The following is a 22,830-nucleotide window of genomic DNA, read 5'->3' on the forward strand; positions in this document are numbered from 1 at the left end:
TGGTGTTTGTTATTGTTGACTGTTTGACTATGAGTAACTTACTGTTGTTATGAGTCCTTGAACATGATATCCTAAGGGAGTATGACACAGTACCAGGTGGCGGATTATTCTTACTGCTGTCACTGTGGTTTCTATGTGGTTTACGTGTACAGGGCATCAGACCAGAGGGATTGACCCACACACTCCAGCACCCACGCGCATGGACCCTCGATTCCTAATCAGGTAATTCACCCGTGTCTGCCCATGTCACTCCGGGTATACGCGGTGTTTGTCCATGTGGCGTGTGTGCCGGGCATCTTCTGTGGGGTCTCCAAGCCGGAGTAGCCAAAAATGTTTTGGGTATGACGAGCAGGAAGAGTAGAGTAGTATGGTAGAGTAGAGTGGAGACAGAGACAAAGAGACAAAGAGGAGGGTGAAGCGTAGGTCTAGGATGAAGTATTGTTCAAGGTTCAGAGCCCAGGATGCGACATGAATCAGTGAGTTACTGACCTTGTGCCGACACATCCCCAAATTCACCTAACGACTTGGTCCTCCTGTGAAAACCATCAACGGATCTGGCATTGTCTGCGCGTTATGCTGAGTCGAAGTATGGATTATATCAACACCCCTCCAAGTAGGCAGCCATGAGGTAAAAGAGGTACAGCCTTAAGATTGACACTCACAGCTCGGTTCTACGACAGAACGTGTCTCTCTACACAAAGTTATCGAACACCAGACAAAAACTTGGAGGGGACTTCCTGGATGGCTCCCAGCTGAAATGCTAGTTACATGCACGTCATGTTTGAGAAATGCTAATTGTGATCCTAATCACGATTACGAAAACCTCAAGGGGATATCCTATTGAAGCGGGCATCTCCGCTAATGCCACTCTGTATCCCGTTGTTACTCGGCCGCGGCTAGTGCCAAAGGACGGCGATCAGTGTGTCCGACCTGTAAACTCTGAAAAGGTTGAATGGAATAACTTATATAGAGTCGAAAGATAACACATTCAAGGTATAGATAGATAATACTATCTCTTCTGTCTATACCTCACATAGTTATTCGCACTGTGAATCACAGCAGTCATACAACCAAAATGACAGCCAAACAAAGCAACGGCCATACCTTGGCGCCCATCCAAGCATCTTCACTCTACTTCACCCCACTTCCCCCTACTCACGTCGTCCCACCGGGCAAAGAATCACATGGTCGATATATGCTCACTATCCCTTGGAACAGAGTATCAGGATGGGGTCAACCTAAGATAGGCCCAAGACAGGACCTGACGTTTGATCCTTTGGCTGGTGTTTTACAATACGCTGTCACTTGTTTCGAGGGTATGAAGGTGAATGATGATGTTATAGCATCAATTTTAAATCGCTCGAGCTGACCATATTCATGTCTGTCGTGTAGTGCTACAAGACGGATAAAGGGGATTTGAGATTATTCAGACCTAAGAAGAACTTTGATAGATTGAAGAGATCAGCGGGAAGACTTGGTCTACCTGTGAGTATACATCTTGTTTGTATGGATCTATACCAGGTGCTATGTCTGATATATTCTGAGATAGTGCGAATGGGATAACGACGAATTACTTGAATTGTTTGCCAAACTCATGGCTTTGGGTAAGCATCATCACCTCACTCGACCTCAAACGCAGCAAATGAACTAATACGAGTCATGTTATCACAGAACAACCCCTCGTCCCATCCACTGACGGATCCAACCTCTACATCCGACCCACCCTGCTCGAGACTTCCGAAGGTTTTGGTATCAAGGAAGATGCCTTCGCCGCCGAAGCTCTGTTATACGTTGTCACCACCCTCAATTTAGGTTTAGGTTTATATCCTTCTTCAGAAGGTGATAAAGGTATAAAATTAGATGCTTGTAATGAGTACATCAGAGCTTGGCCAGGAGGAACAGGTAGTTACAAGCTGGGAGCCAATTATGGTGAGTAGCTGGATCATCAGCTATCATTCTATAGACGTGGTTCATACTGCGATGATACATATAGGTACCGTCAACATCTCTAAAAAGCCTGGATACGCAATGTCATTATGGCTTCACGGTAAAGAAGATTTCATCTCGGAAGCTGGAGCTATGAACGTTTTCATCATCAAAGAAGCTCCTGATGGATGTACGTGATAATCATTGATTCCCAAGCCTTCGATCCACCGAATGATTGATCATCCTTCTGTCTCCCCTTAGACCTTGAATTCATCACTATGCCTTTGTCCAACGGTATCGTTCTCCCCGGTATAACTCGTGAATCCATTATTGAGCTTCTCCAAGATCACGCTTCGGACAAACAAGACTTCCCATTAGAAGGGGTACCCAAGAAGATCAGAGTCGTTGAAAGGGATTTCAGTATGCCTGAGATCATCAAGGGTTTGGAGGATGGTACTTTGAAGGGGTGAGTGATGGATTCTTTCTTTCTCTACAATACTACCATATTCATATCCGTTGAACCACCTGCTTCTCGCTTCGGAGCTATTAACATGTCGCTGATTTTGCTCTGGTGCAACAGTATGTTCGGATGTGGTACTGGAGTAGTAGTCGTTACCGTTGGTGAAATTCAATATCAATCCCAAACGTACAAGATCCCTTCCAATCCTATCATCAAAGTACTTCGAGATACTATGACGGGTATACAGAGAGGCAAGATAGACGAAGGTAGATCGTGGAGCGTCCAAGTTCCTGAATGGAATCCCCAAGGTAAAGAGGGTGAGCAGGAGGAGCATGTGACCGCCGCTTAAGATGGAAGATTCGAGGATCAAGTCTTGATCGTCGTTGGAAGGATATGAAAAAATGATCAGCATGATTCGCATCATCGGCAATACTGAGACGACTAGATTATGGATGATTGGCTTCATATAGGATTGTGTTATAGGATAGATACGTTAGAATGCATTGACAAATTAGATTGTACTACGCTAATCGTACCTGATCATCGATTGCGTTACTGACTTGTCACTAGACGAGCTCTACTCAAAGTCATCCGTAGATCTATTCGTCTAATCCTGGATCCTGGCAAATGACTCCCGTACGATCAATGATCGCCGGTTTCTTCCAAGTCTTGGATCATCTTCTTTTCGAAAATAGAAAGCAACGGTCTGCTGACTGAAACGAGGTCCTATGCTTCGATGCAGGTGAACCCCAATTCGACTTTCAGAATCCCCTCACCGGTGCTTCTTCAGAATTGGGACATGGCCGCTTGTCTCTGGTGCGATTCCAATCATTTGAGTATCATACGAAATAGCAGTATACATCCCTTTGAATCAGATTGCACCCCATATTTCACTTCAAGATGATATGGTACTCCATCCTCACCTGCCTATTTATCTTTTTGTATGCGCTCAAGACATCCCTAAAGGGTTTATAGGTTGTCACAAATTGGAATCCGACGGATTACCCTACTACTCTTATCCCTCTGATGCAAGTTTGCCATTTGCCACCGTAGACCAATGTGTGGTGAGTCATCTCATGAAAGATTTTAACGACCCCTACGGGATGAGGGATGACAAGCTGATATATGCTATCTGTACTGTATAATGTTATCAGGCGAATTGTCTTCAGACTAACGGCGGCTACAACTTCGCGTTATTCTGGCATACTCTCGATCCCGATAATCCGGGGAAGACAATCCCTAATTGTAGATGTTATCCTTACACTGCTGACGTTCCCTACGTCGCCGGAGATCCATATGGAGGTTGTGAGCTTCAAGGTATAGGACATGTCTATGCGGTAAGTACTCCCTCGCATGTAAAACCGTGGTGTACTGATTGGACTGGGACTCTTGTTTCTACTGAAAACACCGCATGAACGAATAGGAATTTGAGACCAAGCCCGCATACACTTTCACAGGATGTTGGTCTGCCCTCAGCTCTACCGCTCCCACGCCGTTTACAGTCTTTGGTATCGCGGGGTGCTTGGAGAATTGTATATTCAAAAATACTGAAAAGACCTTACGATACGCCATAGTTCAATCGGATCCTCGAGGGGATTGGTTCTGCCGTTGTTCAGATACTGAATCAGACCTTTTACCGGTTTCGCAAAGGACGAGAGAGAATTGCGATACGAGGAAAATGTATATCTATCAATGTTCTGGGAACGTGGGTCCGAGCCAAGCTGCCAAGAGAAGAGAGAAATACATAGGACTGGAGAAGAGGAATGAGGAGGAGGTATTATGCCCGGTAGGTTTGGAAGCTTGTCCAATTTCGGTAGAAGGGCATCATGATGATTTTGAGGTGAGTTTGGCATTCTCGATCGATAATGTGATTGGCAAGATGGTTGGTAATGTACACATTGCGAGCAATATAGTGCATCGATACAAAAATCGAGCTGGAGTCTTGTGGTGGATGTATCTTTGGAACCAGTCCTACCTCAGTAGAGTGAGTTGCATCATCTGATCGTGACAACCTTTAGGACCTTCCAGTATACTAATCATGGCACATGTCATGTAGCTGCACATCCCTTCCTGGTGTATCACCTGAATCGGTGCTATGTTCATCAGGTACCTGCCAGGTACTAGGATGCGAAGACGGATATGTCTTGATTGACGGAACTTGTGTGTCTCAAGACGAATGATAGCTACCCCAATTCTCCCCAGACTCATTTTTATGTATTTATACGTCACATATGGACTCCCGACATGCATGCATCTAGCTCTTGTGTCGAAAATTGACCTATAAACTGACATTGTGAAGGATCAGGCAAGCGGGGAATCAGGGTGAAGGGGGTGATGAACTAGGAGGAATGAGGGAACGAGGCTGAAGTTTATTGAGAAATGATTGTCTAAACAGAATCCAGATGGACCCCGGCAGTTTACTAGGCTTATAAAGGAATGTATGTGTCTTTCATGTCTGAGTATCCATCTATGGCTGGGCGAAAAGCGATAAGGGATGGATCTTGAGTCATTTAATTGGTGACATGTACACAATCAATTATCTCCCATCAATTCGAAACTCGAGGCTGTACAACAACGATCTTCTTCTGACCGATCGATCAAAATATGCCCGATAAGCAGAATGTACCCATACCAGGAAGGGTCCTTGATAGAGTATGTTGATATCATCATTATCTTTGCCGCTCTATCTCTTCTTACCAGTCTTGTTTGGCCATACTGAAGTCAAACATCGAAAAGATGCTCTCCACAGCACTGATCTCAGCCTCCCTTCTCGCCCTTGCAACAATCACAATCGCGCAGGATTTCCCGGCTGGATATACAGGCTGTTACACTTTCCCTGCAAGTGGTCAACCTACAGGACTGAATCCAGCGGAATTCAATCTCCCCCATAACAATCGAGGTGAATGTATCGTAAGTTGGTGTCATTCTTATAGCATCGTGGTCGAGGAAATCTACTTACTTACGTGCACCGTGCACCGTGGAGGCAACATGCTTTCAATCCGAAATCTTAGCACCACACGCTTTCTTCTGGTATACGATTGATCCCACCAATGAAGAAGTCGCCATTCCAAACTGTCGATGTTCGTATCCACCTCCTCCGATCGATACTTGGAAACATGGTGCTGCGACTGGAGATTGTATCGTCGAGGCTGTGGGAGATAGTTATGGGGTGAGAGAGGCGATGTAAGAGAACATGAAGATGCCGCTGCTGACTGGGAAAAACTGGTTCAGTCATATCTCACCAGACCTACACACGAGTTCACAGGATGTTACGATCTTATCGACTCATCATCACCAGCCGCCTTCCCTGTTAACTCTCCTGAAGACTGCTTGTCGACCTGTCCAACCTCAACCTCCAACCTGCGATACACTGTGATACAGGTCGATCAGTCTAATAATTGGAGCTGTAGATGTATCACCGACGTAACTGACATTCTACCTTTCCCCGAGACCGTCTTGATCGACTGTGATATTGGAGCCTACTTCATTTATAGATATACTTCGACTGTCACGCCAAGTCAAGCTGTAAGGAAAAGATTACACCAACGGCGAATCTTGTCTGGCGGGAAGAAGGAGATGATCTCTGTCCTGTTGGACTGAAGGCTTGTCCGGTGTTGAGATATAGCCAAGAAGCAGACTATGAGGTGAGAACGGATCGAAAGTCGGTCAGAGCTTGATCCAGTTGAGGGAAGTTCCGGTGATGTTTGTCTATGTACTAATCTTTGCAACCTATTGCATGATATTCAGTGCGTCGACACTCCACTTGGAATGGAGTCTTGCGGCGCTTGTATTTTTGTGAGCGACTCAATTGGTATCGAGTGAGTGATGTCAATAAACACGCAATGCGTGACTGTTTGTTGACTGGCTTATAGCTGCACCACTCTTCCTGGTGTCTTGCCAGCGACAGTACTTTGCTCCCAGGGTGAATGCCGAGCCTTGGCTTGCGCTGAGGGCTTTACTTTAGTTGAAGGGAATTGTCTGTCGGTCATGGCTGAATGAGACGTATGCCAATGAATCTAGCAAGTTGTGACATATATGGAGAGGTTGGACTATTATGCAGTACCATATCAAGTGCTTTCTTTGAGGTTGTGACCCAGTCGCAAAAAGCTAAATGCGTTCAGCATCCACGAGGGGTTAGTCATAAATCTTCAGGAACGAAGAGATCCCCTTTCGATTACGGCAAATGAGATCGACGTAAACATCCCATTAAATCCGATTGTGGAAATATTCAAACTGGGTATGAGCAAGTTTGTTCTGTCTTTTTATCATTTATACATTCAAAATTCCTTGTTTCGCTACACTCAACGGTCATTGCCTGTTTACTGTTCAACCTCCATTCATCTCGCAAGACGATGACCTGCGTTGGTATATGACATACGATTCTCAAATTCTCTTCCACACTTCCACCCAATCACCCCTTGAACCCCTCTCACAGCCATGACATCGCCATTCAACGAAACCCTCTACCGAGAGCAGCTCGAACTAGAGGCCCGAGCACAGTTCGAGAATAATCAAGGAATATCGTTTGGCCCTTATGTATTTGGGTATGCGGCAGATGGATTTGCGTTCGGCTTGCTGGCTTTGCAAGTGCTACAATGGTATACTATGTCTCATGCTACGGAAAGGAAGACAATCAGGACCTTAGTAGTGAGTCTGCCGCAATTTCCTGAAAGGCCCATCGGGCTATATGTCGTCAGCGGATGATTATGACTGACCTGATTCATAGTGGTGGACACTCTTTATTAGTACAGGCTATACAGTCCTTTCAGCCAGATGGATGATGAACCTCTTCGCGTTCGGTTTTGATGTGTACAGAAACTTTTACAATTTTAGTTGGGTATCAACCTTTTTCCTGTTGGACGGCTTGATACAGACCCCAATCACCGTGAGCTTGTCTCACTCCCTCTGTCTTGGTCGAAAGTACTCTAACATCAAACACCCCCACAGGCGTTTTTCGCGCATCGGGCTCATGTGCTCTTAGGCAGACCTAAATGGTTCTTGTTCACGATCATACCGTCATTGTACGTCCCCTGCTGTTCTAGATGGTGTGTTAGGGAGTCTAACGTGCTCAATGTAGACTTGTGACATTTTCAACCTGCCTGGCATTGAAAATCAAAGCTCCACCCATTGTCACAGACCGATTGTCGGAAAGGAGCCGCGTAAGTGTTGTAATACGCAGCGATGTCCCGTGTCGTATGGTAACTGAAGGACTTGGGCCTACCACTGACGCAATGTCGCATAGCTCTTCACTGGTCTCCTGCAGTCATGGGTAAGCTCATGACAGACTTCGTCTTTTCAGTGTCTTTATTGATCACACATGACTATCTACTCATAGCTCGTTCTCACTGTCTTCATCGATCTGATAGTGACAGGAGCGATATGCTGGTCGCTCTTAATGAGGAAGTCGGCCGTGAAGAGCTTTGAGACCACAGATGGCTGGATCAAAAAGTCGCTGATGTGGGTGCCCAATCTCTGCCCGCCCGGCTTTCTTCGAAAAAGGACATGCTCAATTGACATGCTAATTTTGGGACTCTTTAGCGTGTTTCTGGAAGCTCAGGTGGCCCCGACAATATTGTGAGTCACATAATATTCGATCAAGCGCCTGGCTGATGGTGCCATAGTTCTGCCTGCTTCCTTATTGCATTTGCTGCTATCCCTCAGTGGAACCTCTCTGCGTTTTTCTTGTGTGTAAATCCTGGAACAAATATTGCAGATATTGGAGAGCACATGTCATTGATAACTCTCAACTCATCTGATAGGTGCACCCCTAAAGTATACGCTGTCTCTTTTCTCGGTATACTGAACGCAAGGCATTTCCTCAAGAGGGATTTAGCACCACAAGGAGTCTTTCACATTGTGAGTCCAGCATCGTGATTAATCCCTTGCCAACGACCGGACCGCTCAATCCATGAACACTCTCACGCGCTGTAGAATCGACCAGTGTTTCCTCGACTCGCATCGTACAAGTCCGCCTTTGCAGCCAAGATGAATTTGCAGGCTCAACCTCCGAAACGGTTTCCCCCTCAATTCCGTTCCGTCAATGGTACCGAGACTGAAATTCACATAGAAACGGAGACTATACAAGAGGTGAGTGGTGCAAAGTCATGGCAAACATATTGTCACTCAACCACTTAACATATTGGTCTCCCCAGACATATCATTTGCAACCGTACCCCATTAAACGATCCATTAACCGAGATCCTGCATATGAGACTTCCTCTGAAATCGAGGATCTATCGCTGGCACAGGAACCAAGAGAAGAATTGGGAGATATCTTGCTGCAAGATCAGATAGAAACGATAGACATAGGTCCTGAGATACCGAGGCGAAGGGGGAACTCTTGTGAGTTAGGTGGTCCAATTGCCCTCCTTACATATCTTTTAGCTGACAACTCCACAATCTTGTGTCATCAGCATGAGAATAATGAGATGCAACTGCTACATTATCCATCAGACCCCGACATCATCTCAGATCCTCCAACTCTATCGTATATACTAACCATGCTCATACGCTTTACAACTCAGTGAGATAACATATCGTCTAGTCTACTCTCGGCGAAGCGTTCCAGCTGCGTTGCTCTGCTAGACACAAAGTTCGCGAAGGATTTTAGACCACTTGTGAGGGAGGACTTCATTCTTGTCTCTGTGGACCGGTGACCGCGATCATCGAACCAGTGAAATATCGAAGACAGATCATCTTCCTGCGAGGCTGTTTCTGCTGTATGTATCTCTGCCCCCTGTTTATGCCCTTTTTGAGGGTCGAATCTACTCAGCGGTTTATACAGAAACCCTTCTGAGGTCCAAGGCCTAGAAGAAGAAGAGTATAGTGTAGAACGCTGTGGAAAATAATCAATGTGTCCGTCGTCTTCACCATCATTCGAAGGACCTGCTGTCAGCAGCAATTGGTCGGTATGAGGAGGACCAGTAGCGTGAAGTGACAACGAGAGGGGAAATGAAAGCTGCTGATTGGAATCATTTGACGTAGGTGGAGAAGAAGAGGATTTGTCACAATCCGATGGATAATCTAGCCTCAGAGGTTTACCGTTGAAAAGCTTCTTCGTGTCTTGGGAAGGATGGGTCAAAGCTCGGAATTTGGACGCATCGATCGCCCAGTTAGGTATGGTGAAATTCCCTTTCGCAATTTCTGAGGCTATGGACGATCTCCCGTCTCTATATTCATCTGCAGCCGGATTTTCTCTTGACAAGGTTGAGGTGGACGAAGCTGTACTGCATGGCTCGACGGGTTTGAGATTGAAGTGAGAAGACCCGATAGGAGGAGTCGTGAGGGGTCGATCGATATTGTAGGATCGTTCTGCTGGCCGATTCTCAAGTCCCAGGTGACGTGCAATATCGTCCAAGCTCTTCAAATACGAGTAATGATCAGGGTCCCGACTCGCCCAGTCGTCGTCATCATCTCGTCTCCGGGGTTTAGATCCCTGAGCTAGGTCACGATAATCGTTATTCAATCGTTCCTCGCGAAGTATTGACATCGCCCAGTCAGTTTGTGCTGAGTTGTAACTCTCTCGAGCTTCATATTCCTTCAATTCAGCTTCTGCATACACTACTCTGGACAATAATACATCGCGTTCCGAATATCCTTCTGTCCGACTCGAACTTTCCTCTAGAGCCGTTTTAGCTAATCTCTTGAATGAGGTAGCATTTGACAGCTGCGATTCGACTTGTTCCTTTTGCTCGACCAATTCGGATGCAGAGAGCTGATGGCGCAATTGATAGTTCAGAGTCGATTGCACCCGATACCACTCTTGTAGAGGAAGTATAGCCGATCTTCGACTGTCCACTGATTCTGATGCGAGATCGTTTCCCCTCCAAGAGGACCGGAGAGACCGGCTAGAGACTTCGGAGGCATCGAAGTCGTATGTCGAATATTGCGGGGTTGGTGGCGACATGGAATGTTCCCAGTCTTGACGACTTGGTCTGCGGTCACGTTTGGAACGGCGAAGTATTCTGGATGGTATAAGAGATTTGAGGGATCTGAAGGAGGCCGTGAGACCTGAGAGTCTTTCTGAGACTGATCTCATATTGCCTTTGACCACAGTTAGGGCTAAGTGTATGGTGATGCTTGGGAGGTATTCCGGTTGGATTATGTGGGGAAAGGAAGGTGGTTTTGGTCGTTCTTGGGATCAAAATAAAAATGGCTGCAGGACTGCATAACTCTTATATATTCGAGTAAACAACACCCCGTACCCGTACAGCAGACAATCCCTTCCTTTTCTGAAATCAAAATTGGATGAAAGGATTGAAAGCAGAAACAAGTTTCGAAGATATATCAACTGCAATACCGTAGGATTTGATAAAAAGATGACAGCACTACCGAGGAGATGATGTTATATATGTGTCATTGACGTCAGAATCAAGACTGTCGACAAAGCGGACAACAACGTTGCAACGAGCCTGAGAAGATGTTCCACAAGATATTATACATTTTGGTTGAATTCCCTATTATAATAATATTCAGACACTGCTACTGCTAAACAGTAAACCCCAGAAAAGAGTAATATGAGTTACTGATTCAAAATGTCCATTCTGACATTGTCCATTGTTAGTGAAATCTTGTCAAACTAGTATTTGATGGTGAAGATTTGGTTGGTATTGCCTTCGAAGCATTCCCAAGTTTGAAGTCGTTTTTCGATATCGTAAGGAGATTGGGCGGTCTTTCCTGAACCCTCAACGACATCGAGACAGGTGTCTAGGGTAATTGCAAAGATCAGCTGAATATAAAGCTATTGGGGCAAATGATTAACTGTTACTCACTACCACCATTGTCTACTCTCAATTTATCACCAGTGTAGTCCCATCTTTGAGTCTCGGAAGCTTTGTTGCAATCATCGATCCAAACAGCTTGGCCGTTACCGCCAGCAACGTTGGAGTTGAGACACTTGTCTGGGAACTCTCTCAACTTGATTTCACCCTTTTGACCGCCGGTGACCCAGAACAATTGGTACTTAGAGGTATCAGAGTCGTTGGGAGCACAGTAAGCGATGTTCACTTGAGTACCTGAATCAACCTTGGCGGAGTCAACAGTGACACAAAGGTCGTCTCGGCCGTTGGCTATGAAAGACAGTATAACCTTGTTAGTGGCTGTGGAGGCGACATGAATATTTGAGACAAGCTTACGGTGTAATCTGTGGGATCCATCGGCAGGATCGGGGTAAACATTCTTGACTGGAACGTCTGGTGAGGGAGAGCTGCCGTTATCACCACCATTGTTACCTCCGTTGTTACCACCGCCGTTGGGGTCCAAGCTGTTTCCATTGTCGTCGATAGGGTACCAAACTGGGGACAGGTATGTTAGTCGGTCCTAACAAGAGGTATATGAGTGTAGTGATAACTCACTTTGGTTAGTGTTGCCCGTGGTACATTGCCAAGTTTGGGTACCCTCCCATTCGCTACCTTGATCCAAACATTGGTCACCACCAGTGATAGCGATTCGGTTGTCACCGGTCAAATACCACGTTTGTTGGAAGAGAGTGGGGTACGAGGTCCAGAGCTATAAAAAATAAGGCCAGAGTCAACCTTTGTACCTGGCGGTCAATGCATAGCGAGAAGATAGTCACGCACCTTAACGATTTCATTGTTGTCCCTACCGGTACCAGCATCAAGAGCTAAACCAGAAGGGACGTGAATGACACTTCCAGATCCGGGGTTGATGTTCCATTTTTGAGCTTGGGCACAGTCAACGGTTTGGACTCTTACCCCATCACCAAAGGCATCACCTGGGACGGAAAGACATTGACCGTTTCGGTTGGACTTGATTCGAACACCGTTGTATCGTTTACCGAGGGATCGGTCAACAGGCGAAGCGGAAGCAATAGCCAAGAAAGGAAGCAGAGCTACAAGGGACGAGAGTTGCATGATGAAAAGATGACTGAACGAAGTTGGGCTGGTGATACTTGGTAGTGAACTATAAAAGCTAAAAGAAGATGATTAGTCAGTTGAAGAAGGAAGAGGATCGATCTGCTGGGTCCTCGAAGGCATCCTTTATATACCTTGAGTTCTATGATGATGGGGGTGTCCTACATTTCGGCCGGTCCGAAGATGGTCGAGGTATCTGACCACAACAAGAGGGACACAAAATGGAGGTCATCTTGTCAGATGACCTTTCCACGGCGATGACGTTCCTCTCAATAGTCCTCTTTTACCCCTTCTGGTATGCGGTACATCGGACTGCTCGATGTTGTTGACTGACATTTCGCCTATCCGGAGGGATCCAACATGCTCATCCGAGCATATCAATACCAAGCTATACCACGTTGGGCAGGAATGTGAGTAAACAAGGGGATAGCGGAACCGAAGACGAAGATGTATGACCGACGTCGGTTGCATGACGTAGGGACCAAGAAATCGGAAACGTGTGTGTTTACAGCTGAACACAAACAAGTCGGTGTGATCGTCATGGTCGGCAGACGGGCTATGTAAAACATATGTGGAATAAACTTCCGCACTAACCTTGTCCGTCGATCGCTCTTGAACGTTTGTTTGCATCAGTTTTGGTCCTTATTTCATCAGTTATGAATCGGGTTCCGCACAGAGAGCCTTTCGGCATAAACATACTACGGATAGGAAAATTCCCCAAAAAGATCTCTGGGGTACCCACATCGAGATGCCATAAGGGGTAAACAACTCAGCGAAAAAAAGGCTGGGGTTTAAGCATGTCTGCTGTTCCTTGGGATGGGCTTTTTGCTTGGCGTTGATGTAAATTGAGCTCAGGCGACATAGAAGGGTCACAACACATCGGTGTAAACAGCGGTAAACCTTATGGATGGTCTTCACATCAGACAGCGTGACGCGGCTCTCCAGAAGCTGTGCACCTCTATGCTTTGTTAGACGGCCCGGGTCTTTGTCTCGTTAGTTCCAAGATAGTGTGCACTGCATGCGGTGCAACATTAAATGATTGCTCTGGAAAACATTGACCTTTCGTTTACTTCGGGCGAAATCGGAGCACCGCTTTACGAAACCTTCCATGATGAGGTACCTACTTGTTCACTATCCGGTCGGATGTCTCACTTTTCGCATTGACTCGGACCCTCTTGTAATCTCACTTGATTATCCTCAATGATGAGATGGCTTGACCTTGCAATACTTGCTGTAAGGAGGATGACGTGCGTGGCTAAGACACTCATTTGTGTTGACTCAAACTCAGCTTGGTAAGTGGTAGACGTCTAAGCGACAATGTTGTGGATCTAGAGCTAGGCCATTCACTTCGGTCACATGATTGTTCATAAGAGCATTATATTGGAAGCAAATGACACCCTATTGACAAGCAAATCAACAATCATCGGCAGGCTCATGACCGGAAACGGAAAACACCTGTTGGCGGTTACCCTCGAAACATGTCCAAATCTGCAATCTCTCTAATCTATCGTAGGGTTGTTGAGGGGTCGTAGGTGAATTCAGCTCGACGTCTAAGCAAAGTTGCAACGCTTTGGATGGATCTAGAGGTGAAAGTTGACTTAGCGCAGATTTGACTCTGGGCGCTTCGGTGAAAACTCACTTCTCGAGTCTAATGCTAAAGCCGTACCATCCCATAACCAGTTTTGTCTGGTGTATGGGCTTCCGCATCCATATGTAGTCAATCTGGTCCCATTCTCCGGAGCTTGTCCGGCGTCAAGACAGAGCGTAGGATGTGCTTGGAGAAATACATGGGCAGGAGTATTGAGGGTGATATTCCAAAGTTGCAGGTCGACATATGGTGAAGTGTTGGGCAGACAGTAGGCGCTGGAAGAAATATGAGCTCTACTTCAGGAGATCGTTTGAAAACAAGCTCACATATCAACAAGCTGATTTACTGATGCAGCCCCGTTACCCACCATGACGCATAGATCAAGTCTACCATAGGCTATTTAACACCGGAGATCAGCAAAAGGATTTATAATGACACCTTCACCAAAAAGACTCACGGTGTATACGTCTACCTTCGCTCACTGGATGATCAACGTAGACTGGACCAGAAGGAATAGATGGTGATACACCGGGAACAGTAGGTGTGGTACCGATTATGTTCCAGACTGATACAGGGAAGAAAATATCTACTGGTCAGCATTCATGGCAGCTGTCACTCAGCAGATTGGGATTCAGATCAATCGACCTACTTTGATTGGTATTACCATCGAGGCAAGTATAGGTTTGCGGTCCATTTACACCTTCATCCAGACATTGAGTGCCACCAGTGATTGCGATCATATCGTCATCGGTAAGATACCAACTGATTTGATCAGATCTATACATCAGCATGTATTCTGCATACAGCACAAGTGCTGTGGGCACCTATGTACAAAGAGACTTACGTTTGTTGGAATAAGCCAGGGTAGGATTGCCAAATCTATTCTCGCGTCAGCTCAAATCCGACGAAATACTGCTGAGGTGATTGCCATCATATACTCACTTTGATAATCGCATTGTCCTGATCTCCCGTACCGGCGTCCAGTGCCCAGTTTGTTCCACTGATGAGTATGCTATCTGATCCAGGATTGATGTCCCATTCTACAGCGGACGTACAATTGACTGTCGTTACTTTTGTTCCATCCTCCCACTCCGCAGGTGGTGCAACAGGCGAGAGGCATTTCAAGGATCGATACGATTGGATCTTGACGGATGAGTAACGTTTGATCAGTGGTGTCGCGAGGGATAGGTGGAGAAGGCAAATGATGATGATGGAATGGATGGGCTGGATCTTGCACATAGTGATAAGCAGGAAGACGAGTTATCGAGGAATCGTCAATAGCTGAGTATCGGCGAACACAAGGAATGTTGAACCTGAGGCGATATATACGTTTGTTTCGGTACGGTATGGCAGAAGAAGATCAGGAAAAGAAGTTTGGCAGAGTCTAGGGTGATGTCGATGATGGTGGCGATGTTGATGGTGACAACACGAGGACGAGTTTTGAAATCGATGATGGTGGTGATGATGATGATTAGGGCGCAGATCAATCTTGTTAAAACAGTACCTTGGCAGCATTGAGAACAATAGAAAACTTGATGCATACCTTTCATATTACTGTTATTATTATACTTTATTGTCACTGGCTGTCATTTGTATCTACCTACAGATTGTCTTGACATACAAAGCGATTGTCCACAAAAAAAGAGAAGACGAGAAATTGCCATAGCAGATACCATCTGAAAGAATCAGTAGCATGGATGTTATCAGAAGCTTGACCCTTTATCGTACGGCCTACAAAGGATAGAGAGTGAAGATCTGTCGTGTGTTATCAGGGAAACATTCCCATACTTGTAAATTGGCTTCGGTATCGATGGGTTTACCAGGTGTTCTGCCAGAGTTCAACTCGACATCGAGACAGAGATCTGCAATGTGTGTTGACCTCGTCAGCATAAAGGGAAAGACAGGTTGGTGTGGAGCCACTCACTTTTACCGTCAACTTGGAGCTTGTCAGCCACGTAGTTCCATTTTGTCACCTTGTTGCCAGCTGCCGCACAGTCAGAAACGAATACTCTTGAGCCTGAACCAGGGTTGGAGCCAACATCCAAACAGCGATCGGGTTTGAATGCCGATCTGATGTAGTCTGATTTGGAGCCGGCGGCGAGGTTCCACAGCTGTGCTACCGAGATTGTGTTGTTGTTTGCAAAACATTGACCGCTAAGATGCGTCATTGTATAATGTCAGCACTGATGTCATATGATTATACTGGACAATGACTTACATGTTGACTGGGTATGTGAGCTCAAGATTTCCGTTACCTGCTGTTACACAAAGCGCGTTCTGGTTGTTGGCTGCCAGTGAGAAAAAGAGACAACATTCGGGAATCAGTTATATTACATTGCATCTGCGCTAGAAGGACCCTGCGCACTCACGATGGATCCTTCTTGATGTATTAGAGGGGTCTTTGAAGACACCACCACCTACGTTGTTGTTGTTACTACTTTGAGAAGGTTGAGTGGCAGAGGAAGTTGAGCTTGGTTGAACAGAGGTCGAAGAGCTTGAGATGGTGGGAGGTGGATTGCCATCTTGGACCACAAACCAGACTATGGAGAGACATAAATGAGCCAAAGACAAAGTCACACAATCTCCGTGGGTCCTGGCAAAGGAGGGATGACACTTACTTTGATTGGTATTTCCAGTAGTACATCTCCAAGTCTGAGAACCATTATCACCCTCGTCAAGGCACTGATCGCCACCAGTGACGGCAATCCGGTTATCACCAGTGAGGAACCAGCTGTATAACTCGCCCGATTAGTGTCACTCATGTTATATCACCGTGAACTCACGTTTGTTGGAACAAGGTAGGATAAGAAGTCCAGATCTTGACAATCTCGTTATTGTCTCTGCCTGTTCCAGCATCCAGAGCGAATCCAGGATTTTCATGTAAAACTACACTACCACTGCCAGAGTTGATGTCCCAAGTTTTAGCTCGTGAACAATCAACAGTGGTGACTTGTGTGCCATCCGCAGCTGGTCCAACAGGTGAAAGACATCTTCGATTTCGATATGATTGGATCTTCACGCCGGAAAATTTCTTGATTGGTGTCGCGGAAACGAGTGTCAAAGTGAGAAGGGAGATGATAGTGACAATGTACATAGTGAACGGTTGAGTATTACTTGATCCTTTAAGTTCAGATAAGGAGGAGTAGGCTGTACTGAACAGCGAACAGACGAGCGATGGATCCAAGAGCCCTTATATACCTTCCATCGTTTCCTTCTAAGCATCCTGCTCGTATCCGGCTATGAGCAAAGAGATCATATGGCCCTCGAGTTCTTGGGCTCATGACTGTTGGTGAGACCTGTGCATGCAAGCTGCTTCCTCCGTTAAACCTGACTCTGATGGCAATGTAGAACCCAGCTCTTACATGTGTTATATCTGAGATGGTCTTCGTTCGAATTCCTATCGCGGATCGCATGAATTACGCTCGTCATCGCCTGTTGCTGCAATGCAACTGCAGAGGACTAGGTTAGGTTGAGATACCTCAAACGAGTCAAGAGGCGTTGGAACATTGCTTGTTGTTGTGCGGGACCTGATTCTTGTTGGAACTGGTAACTATAAGAATGATAAGGTTCAATTCGTTCTGCTGTGCCTGCCGGCTCTTAAATGTGCTCTCTTTCAGAAGGTTACGATTGCCAGATACCCGGTAATCACCTTCCGCGCTACCGTTTCTATCTTCCCAAACCACCAAACAAATAGAACGTACCTTGTCAGACCCGATCTTGCCTTCAACGGATCTACATCTGTGCGGAACCTCCCCTAGATCCGGTTCCTGACCCAAATATCGATCTATAATGACAGGTGACAACCTCAATGCGTTCATTAGAAGCGCAAAGATACCTGACAGACGGGTTAATCATATACCCGATCAGATCACCGTTAGTTTGATTGCAGAAAAAGGAAAACTACTGACTTAGATTTTTAGATCCGAGGACAGAACTGCGGATCGATACTATACATACGTTCAGTGCCGTGGACATAAAGTCAAACGAACGACATTACAAGGCCGAAACTGATACATTGATCTATGCTCTTTCCGACATGCAGAGAATCAGACAAGAAGGCAGTGCAAATGAAACATTCAGGTGAAGGTTACCCCATACTAGCTCGAGGTACACATATATCATTATTTAGCTTTTTTCCAATGTTCTCCCTCTTTCAATTGCATCGAGTTGAGGAGGGGCTAATTTATTAATTCAGATCTCTTAGCCCCTCGGGTTCTAGTTGTGGGTGGAGGTCGTGAAAGTTATCGTCACTGAACCTCCCCGTGACTTGATCATCCTGAACCAAAACATTGGAGAGGTAAGCTCTGGTGCATTGCTTGAAACATGCAAAAGTCAACTTACTTTGATAACTCGGAGATTGCATCACTAAGGTCACTGATTTGACTATCAGCGCCACTTGCGACACTGAAATTGGATCCGGATACAGATACTCGTCCCGTACCGAGTCGAGGTCCCCAGTCAAACCCATATCCCCCTTTCTTTGGTACGAAACCATTACTACTAGAGGTAGTAGATGTCTGCGATTTCGACTGGGCAGCTCGGCCAAACAGGGTACCATAACTGTTCAGATTCACTTTTGGTTGTACGCCATTCAATGAGTCATCTCCTGTCCATGACGAATAGTTGTTGTTGGTAGACGTCAGAGCTGAGGATGCACCGAACGATGACTGGGGCGCATAACGATAGCTGCTGGATTTAGACCCCCACAACTCAGTTTGTCGACCACCGTTGTACGCGTTGAGGATACTGCGGGGCTTATTGGGCGTGAAATAAGGGGTTTGGCGAGAGTAAGGAGTCAAAGCAGAGCGATTATCGATGTGATAAGGCGCATCGCTGCTGGTCGAGCTCGCGTTTGCCTCCGAAGGAGGATCAGAGGAATCGCTGGAACTCTCTGAATCGCGAGAGGGGTAAATGTAGATGTCACCATGAACGTGTAAAGACGGGCCAGTGGAGGAATGGGAGTTGTAATTGGAGTTGGAATATGAGGGTTGGTAAGAACCGCTTGGTGCGATACCTGACGAATCAATTTCAGTCAGCGGTAAGAGTTTTTTGCGGCATGGAGCGAGTCAGGTTTGATGCAGATGGGTGCCAATCACGACCTACCTCGTGCAAGCTTTGTTCTAAATTGTTTCAATGCGGAAGCAGCGGAAGACGAGAACCGACAGCGATCGTACCATGATGATACACTACTTGATGGCAAGGATAAATCTGCTTGGGAGCCAGAGCTGATGGATCGTGCAGTTGAGGAGATAGACGATGAGCTGGGAGACGGGAAGATGGATGTGCCTCGGAAGTTGACCATTTTGTAGTGAATGACTTGATCGAGGGACGTTGTTTACCGTTTACTTGTGTTTATCGTCTAAAGGTATGAGAGATTCAGACTTCTTTCAGAGATTCAGACGTTTTTCCGAAAGGATAGCTAATTTGAACTCACAATACAGTATGGGTAGAAAATCGCATACGTCGAGTACGTGATGGAGATACGTATCCTCAGTAGTAATGCACCACACAAGTGTTGTCACCGATAACAAATCCCTCTCGTTTCACCTTCCAGCCGCTAAAAAGGAACTTGCTGTCAAACGTGTAAGTTCCTTTGGCCCAGATTTGACAACACATCTCCAACAGTATTTCCGTCCTTTGTTAGGCCCGCTTGATTGATTTCTGTTTCATGACATGGGATCAGTACAATCTGCTCGTTCGCCAGCACACAGTCGGGTTTAGCCTCGGAAATAATCAGGTGTTCGTGGAGACAGGATAATATAATGCTGCAAAATACATCCGATTCCTACCTAGACCTACTGCACATCATCCAATTTACCTACAACACTACCCACTTTTGTGAGCACTTCTTCCCATTCTTTATCCCGATCCGACAACCATGTGATAGCTCCTCCAGCACCTATGCTCAAGTCTGTACAGTGTTATGTTGTCAGCGATACCGTAGATGGGCCAGAAAACAAGGAAGTTACTCACGTTCTCCCTCAGCTACTATTGTCCTAATCACCACACTAAGGTCTGATACTCCATCAATTGAGAAGTAACCGAGACATCCTATCGTGGACTGAATGAGCGAAAAGGTGTACGGCATACTCAGAGAGGAACTCACCAGAGTAGATGCCCCTTCTTTTCTCACCCTCAAAATCGTCTAGCATCTGCACAGAGCGTAATTTAGGAGCCCCAGTCATTGAACCTAATTTCATATCAGCTTGGCTAATGTTGATGTGTCGGAACAGGTAGCTCACCAGGAGGGAAACATCGTCGGACGCACTCCACACTTCCAACGTTACCCGCCAATGTACCTTGAACGGTAGTCACCAGATTATGCACCCCGTAAGATTCCAGAGCAATGAGTTTGGGTACGGACACGGTTGATGGAGTACAACAAGAAAGTAGGTCAGAACGGATCAGGTCAACAATCTGACAAGCACCGATAACATCAGCACGGTTTTCGTTCCATCTGGCTATGATTGCAAGATGTTATCGGCAATTGTGAAAGAAAGATTCTCACCATGAGATTCTCTGCTCTCTCTTTCTGATCCAATCTCAATTCTTCTCCTATCCTCTCATCCACCTTTTTGCCCTCTTCCACGCAGGCCTCACTGCCCTTGTTCTGTCCTTTACAGCCTATGTTAGGCTTACAAACACATTGTCCCGGCTTGACTCTCGCTCTAGTGCCTTTTATGGGCATCATCTCTACCCTCCTACTTTTATCTATCTTTAGAAACCTCTCTGGACTTGACGAAAGAACCGACAGTCCTTTGCCTCGCGGAGTTACCAACGTAGGAAAATGGAGATATGTTGAGTAGTATGCGGGATTAAAGGTTCGTAGTCGAAGATATAGCGAATAAGGGTCAAGGGAAGGATGGCAGGACGAGGTGAATCGAGTTGTCAATGTTAATTCGTATGATTCACCTTGTCGTATAGCTTCTCGACATGCATCTATTCGGTTACGATAATCAGACCCTGTCGCGTTAGGTCGGAATGTTGGGAAACTCGGAGCGGGCTTGGTGTGATCCGGAGAGGAATTGCTAAGAACATCTTGAATCGATTCGAGGTAATTTTCCCATCCTTGTCGACTTGCTCCAAGCGATACCTCGTGTGATCGCAGCCAATCTAACATCGATAAATCCTCATCATCCTCATCAATCATTCCATCCAATGGGACTTCTTCATCTCTCAACACCCCTCGAGCTATCCACTGTCCTTCACTTGTTCTTTCTGTCAGACAATCGACCCATCCCCAACATGCATCGACCTCTTCAACTAGGCCATCACTCCTATCTACCCGAGGAGCCCGCTCATATCCCTGAAGAGACTCCAATTTCATTTCATATCCGAAGTATCCTACCCAGCCTCCCCTGAAACCCTGTGACGACGTAGCTGAAAGGGAAGATGTAAGAGACTGAGATCCAGCGGAGAACCAATCCCAGAAAGTGGTCGCATCAGACAAAATCAGACGACTCGGAGGAAGAGATGGTCGATGTAGGGTGACTGTACGCGTGCTCAAGGAATACGAAAGAAGGAACGATGGCGTGGCGAGTGATGTAGTGGTTGATCTCGAGGGCTATGACAACCGTTCAGCAAAGAGATCGAGAGTATTCATGCAAGCAGCACGTACCGTCTGACCATCGAGCCAAAATTCCCCAATGGCCTTTTCCTTCCCTTTCCTAGAACCTCGATTCTGCTTGATCAGACTCTCAAATACATCCTGAGCCCTTAGCTGTTTACCTAAATCACCCATTCTTTTCTCCGATATGCTGAGTCCGCCTCGTCTGGGCCTACGCTGAGATGGAGCTCTGGAGGGAGAGGGTGTGATTGGTGGTGTGGGAAGAGCTGATGATGGACGTGATTTGGAAGCGGCGGATACTCTATACGCACATGATGCGACGATCTGAGAAGGGAGCGCAGGAAAAGAATCTGGTGAGGAGTGAAACTGGTTGACTTTGGCGAGGAAAGATTGGAGTAAAGCTAAACCACGAGTGGAAGAAATTGACTAAGAAAAGCGTTAGCCAGGTGAATAGATAGATTTCCGTACATGTCTAACCTACCTCTGGATGGTACTGCACACCCCATATAGGATATTCTCTATGTCTCAATCCTTGAACAGTACTGGGTCTATCCGAATTCGGGACAGACCAAGCGGTAACTTCCAGCTCATCGGGAACGGCTGAATGCGGCTTCAGCACATATGTCTACATATGTGCAAAAGAAAATATTCAAATAGCTCACTGCTCGGGTCCACCGTCAGACTGTTATAGACGACCACCTCAAAATCGTTCTCCTTGCCCGACAATTGCCAGAATGGGGAATCGAATAAACCCTTGGACGGAATTACTGGTGAAACAGAGACTACGTGACCGTGGGTGATTCGAGGGGTATTGATAATCTGACCGTTTTCACAAGGTGTCAATAGCTTCCAGAGAGCGACATCGCGTATAGGGTACATACCTTGGCACCAAACGCTACTCCTATCGCTTGATGTCCTAAACACACTCCTAGGATTGGTACGGGGTGAGATCTCAGCAAATCCAGCCCGAAGCCAATATCCTGTTTATATCTATCAGTCCATGAGAGATGCGAGATGAAGAATGGCGCTTGATCCTCACTGAAGGGTTGTCTGGTCTACCAGGACCTGGAGACAGTATCACGCAGTCAATATTGGGTAAAACCTGTTCTTGAAACTCGGACCTACGCAAGATAGGTTTGTTCAGCCTTTCCTTCAGACACAAGGTTCTACCGATAGCATTAGATGCTCTCACCATGTATACTTGTCGGCCTTGATCACGATCACCTTGTTGAGGACCTCTGCATCGCTATATAGTTGAGTGAACAGACAAAGGAGATTGTTGGTATCTGATCATTTTAAGATGGTAAGCTACATGTCGGAAGGATTGACTATTCACAGCTCACATGAGTCATAATAATCCAGAATCAAAGTTCTTGGTAGGGTAGGAGGCTGCATGTTGTGCCATCAAGCTGTGAGA

At 46.2% G+C, this 22,830-nt stretch overlaps 10 protein-coding genes across 10 annotated transcripts; 4 read left to right on the forward strand and 6 right to left on the reverse strand.

Moving 5' to 3' along the window:
* Positions 1-1,075: 1,075 nt before the first annotated feature.
* On the forward strand, positions 1,076-2,735 carry I203_105403 (uncharacterized protein; the record flags this gene model as incomplete). Its single annotated transcript, XM_019144566.1, has 7 exons — positions 1,076-1,324; positions 1,393-1,485; positions 1,550-1,604; positions 1,672-1,929; positions 1,994-2,116; positions 2,188-2,392; positions 2,507-2,735. 7 exons carry the CDS (start codon positions 1,076-1,078, stop codon positions 2,733-2,735), a joined length of 1,212 nt encoding a protein of 403 aa, XP_019005901.1.
* A 556-nt stretch (positions 2,736-3,291) lies between these two features.
* I203_105404 (uncharacterized protein) lies at positions 3,292-4,566 on the forward strand (the record flags this gene model as incomplete). Its single annotated transcript, XM_065517766.1, has 5 exons — positions 3,292-3,450; positions 3,541-3,723; positions 3,810-4,226; positions 4,300-4,370; positions 4,443-4,566. The coding sequence occupies 5 exons, from the start codon at positions 3,292-3,294 to the stop codon at positions 4,564-4,566; spliced, it is 954 nt and encodes a 317-aa protein (XP_065373070.1).
* Positions 4,567-5,122: 556 nt separating this feature from the next.
* On the forward strand, positions 5,123-5,986 carry I203_105405 (uncharacterized protein; the record flags this gene model as incomplete). Its single annotated transcript, XM_065517767.1, has 3 exons — positions 5,123-5,296; positions 5,370-5,555; positions 5,618-5,986. The coding sequence occupies 3 exons, from the start codon at positions 5,123-5,125 to the stop codon at positions 5,984-5,986; spliced, it is 729 nt and encodes a 242-aa protein (XP_065373071.1).
* Positions 5,987-6,823: 837 nt separating this feature from the next.
* I203_105406 (uncharacterized protein) lies at positions 6,824-8,884 on the forward strand (the record flags this gene model as incomplete). The annotated part of the gene is made up of 12 exons (XM_065517768.1): positions 6,824-7,033; positions 7,113-7,271; positions 7,334-7,407; positions 7,464-7,545; positions 7,629-7,655; positions 7,722-7,843; positions 7,925-7,960; positions 8,008-8,070; positions 8,146-8,242; positions 8,318-8,473; positions 8,539-8,732; positions 8,800-8,884. 12 exons carry the CDS (start codon positions 6,824-6,826, stop codon positions 8,882-8,884), a joined length of 1,305 nt encoding a protein of 434 aa, XP_065373072.1.
* A 22-nt stretch (positions 8,885-8,906) lies between these two features.
* I203_105407 (uncharacterized protein) lies at positions 8,907-10,292 on the reverse strand (the record flags this gene model as incomplete). Its single annotated transcript, XM_019144570.1, has 1 exon — positions 8,907-10,292. One exon carries the CDS (start codon positions 10,290-10,292, stop codon positions 8,907-8,909), a length of 1,386 nt encoding a protein of 461 aa, XP_019005905.1.
* Positions 10,293-10,964: 672 nt separating this feature from the next.
* Positions 10,965-12,258, reverse strand: I203_105408 (uncharacterized protein; the record flags this gene model as incomplete). The annotated part of the gene is made up of 5 exons (XM_019144571.1): positions 10,965-11,092; positions 11,158-11,454; positions 11,521-11,679; positions 11,740-11,893; positions 11,965-12,258. 5 exons carry the CDS (start codon positions 12,256-12,258, stop codon positions 10,965-10,967), a joined length of 1,032 nt encoding a protein of 343 aa, XP_019005906.1.
* A 1,413-nt stretch (positions 12,259-13,671) lies between these two features.
* On the reverse strand, positions 13,672-15,085 carry I203_105409 (uncharacterized protein; the record flags this gene model as incomplete). Its single annotated transcript, XM_065517769.1, has 7 exons — positions 13,672-13,838; positions 13,898-14,121; positions 14,173-14,242; positions 14,304-14,411; positions 14,496-14,608; positions 14,691-14,725; positions 14,789-15,085. The coding sequence occupies 7 exons, from the start codon at positions 15,083-15,085 to the stop codon at positions 13,672-13,674; spliced, it is 1,014 nt and encodes a 337-aa protein (XP_065373073.1).
* Positions 15,086-15,577: 492 nt separating this feature from the next.
* On the reverse strand, positions 15,578-16,940 carry I203_105410 (uncharacterized protein; the record flags this gene model as incomplete). Its single annotated transcript, XM_019144573.1, has 6 exons — positions 15,578-15,708; positions 15,771-16,000; positions 16,065-16,134; positions 16,216-16,386; positions 16,465-16,577; positions 16,630-16,940. 6 exons carry the CDS (start codon positions 16,938-16,940, stop codon positions 15,578-15,580), a joined length of 1,026 nt encoding a protein of 341 aa, XP_019005908.1.
* Positions 16,941-18,061: 1,121 nt separating this feature from the next.
* Positions 18,062-19,148, reverse strand: I203_105411 (uncharacterized protein; the record flags this gene model as incomplete). Its single annotated transcript, XM_019144574.2, has 3 exons — positions 18,062-18,122; positions 18,188-18,860; positions 18,950-19,148. 3 exons carry the CDS (start codon positions 19,146-19,148, stop codon positions 18,062-18,064), a joined length of 933 nt encoding a protein of 310 aa, XP_019005909.2.
* A 493-nt stretch (positions 19,149-19,641) lies between these two features.
* Positions 19,642-22,808, reverse strand: I203_105412 (uncharacterized protein; the record flags this gene model as incomplete). Its single annotated transcript, XM_065517770.1, has 12 exons — positions 19,642-19,757; positions 19,820-19,897; positions 19,953-20,036; positions 20,089-20,263; positions 20,355-21,410; positions 21,465-21,839; positions 21,895-22,013; positions 22,076-22,232; positions 22,295-22,393; positions 22,453-22,534; positions 22,606-22,699; positions 22,757-22,808. The coding sequence occupies 12 exons, from the start codon at positions 22,806-22,808 to the stop codon at positions 19,642-19,644; spliced, it is 2,487 nt and encodes an 828-aa protein (XP_065373074.1).
* Between the last annotated feature and the right edge of the window lie 22 nt (positions 22,809-22,830).

Source organism: Kwoniella mangroviensis, assembly GCF_000507465.2.
Source record: "Kwoniella mangroviensis CBS 8507 chromosome 1 map unlocalized Ctg02, whole genome shotgun sequence".
NCBI classification, from domain to species: domain Eukaryota; kingdom Fungi; phylum Basidiomycota; class Tremellomycetes; order Tremellales; family Cryptococcaceae; genus Kwoniella; species Kwoniella mangrovensis.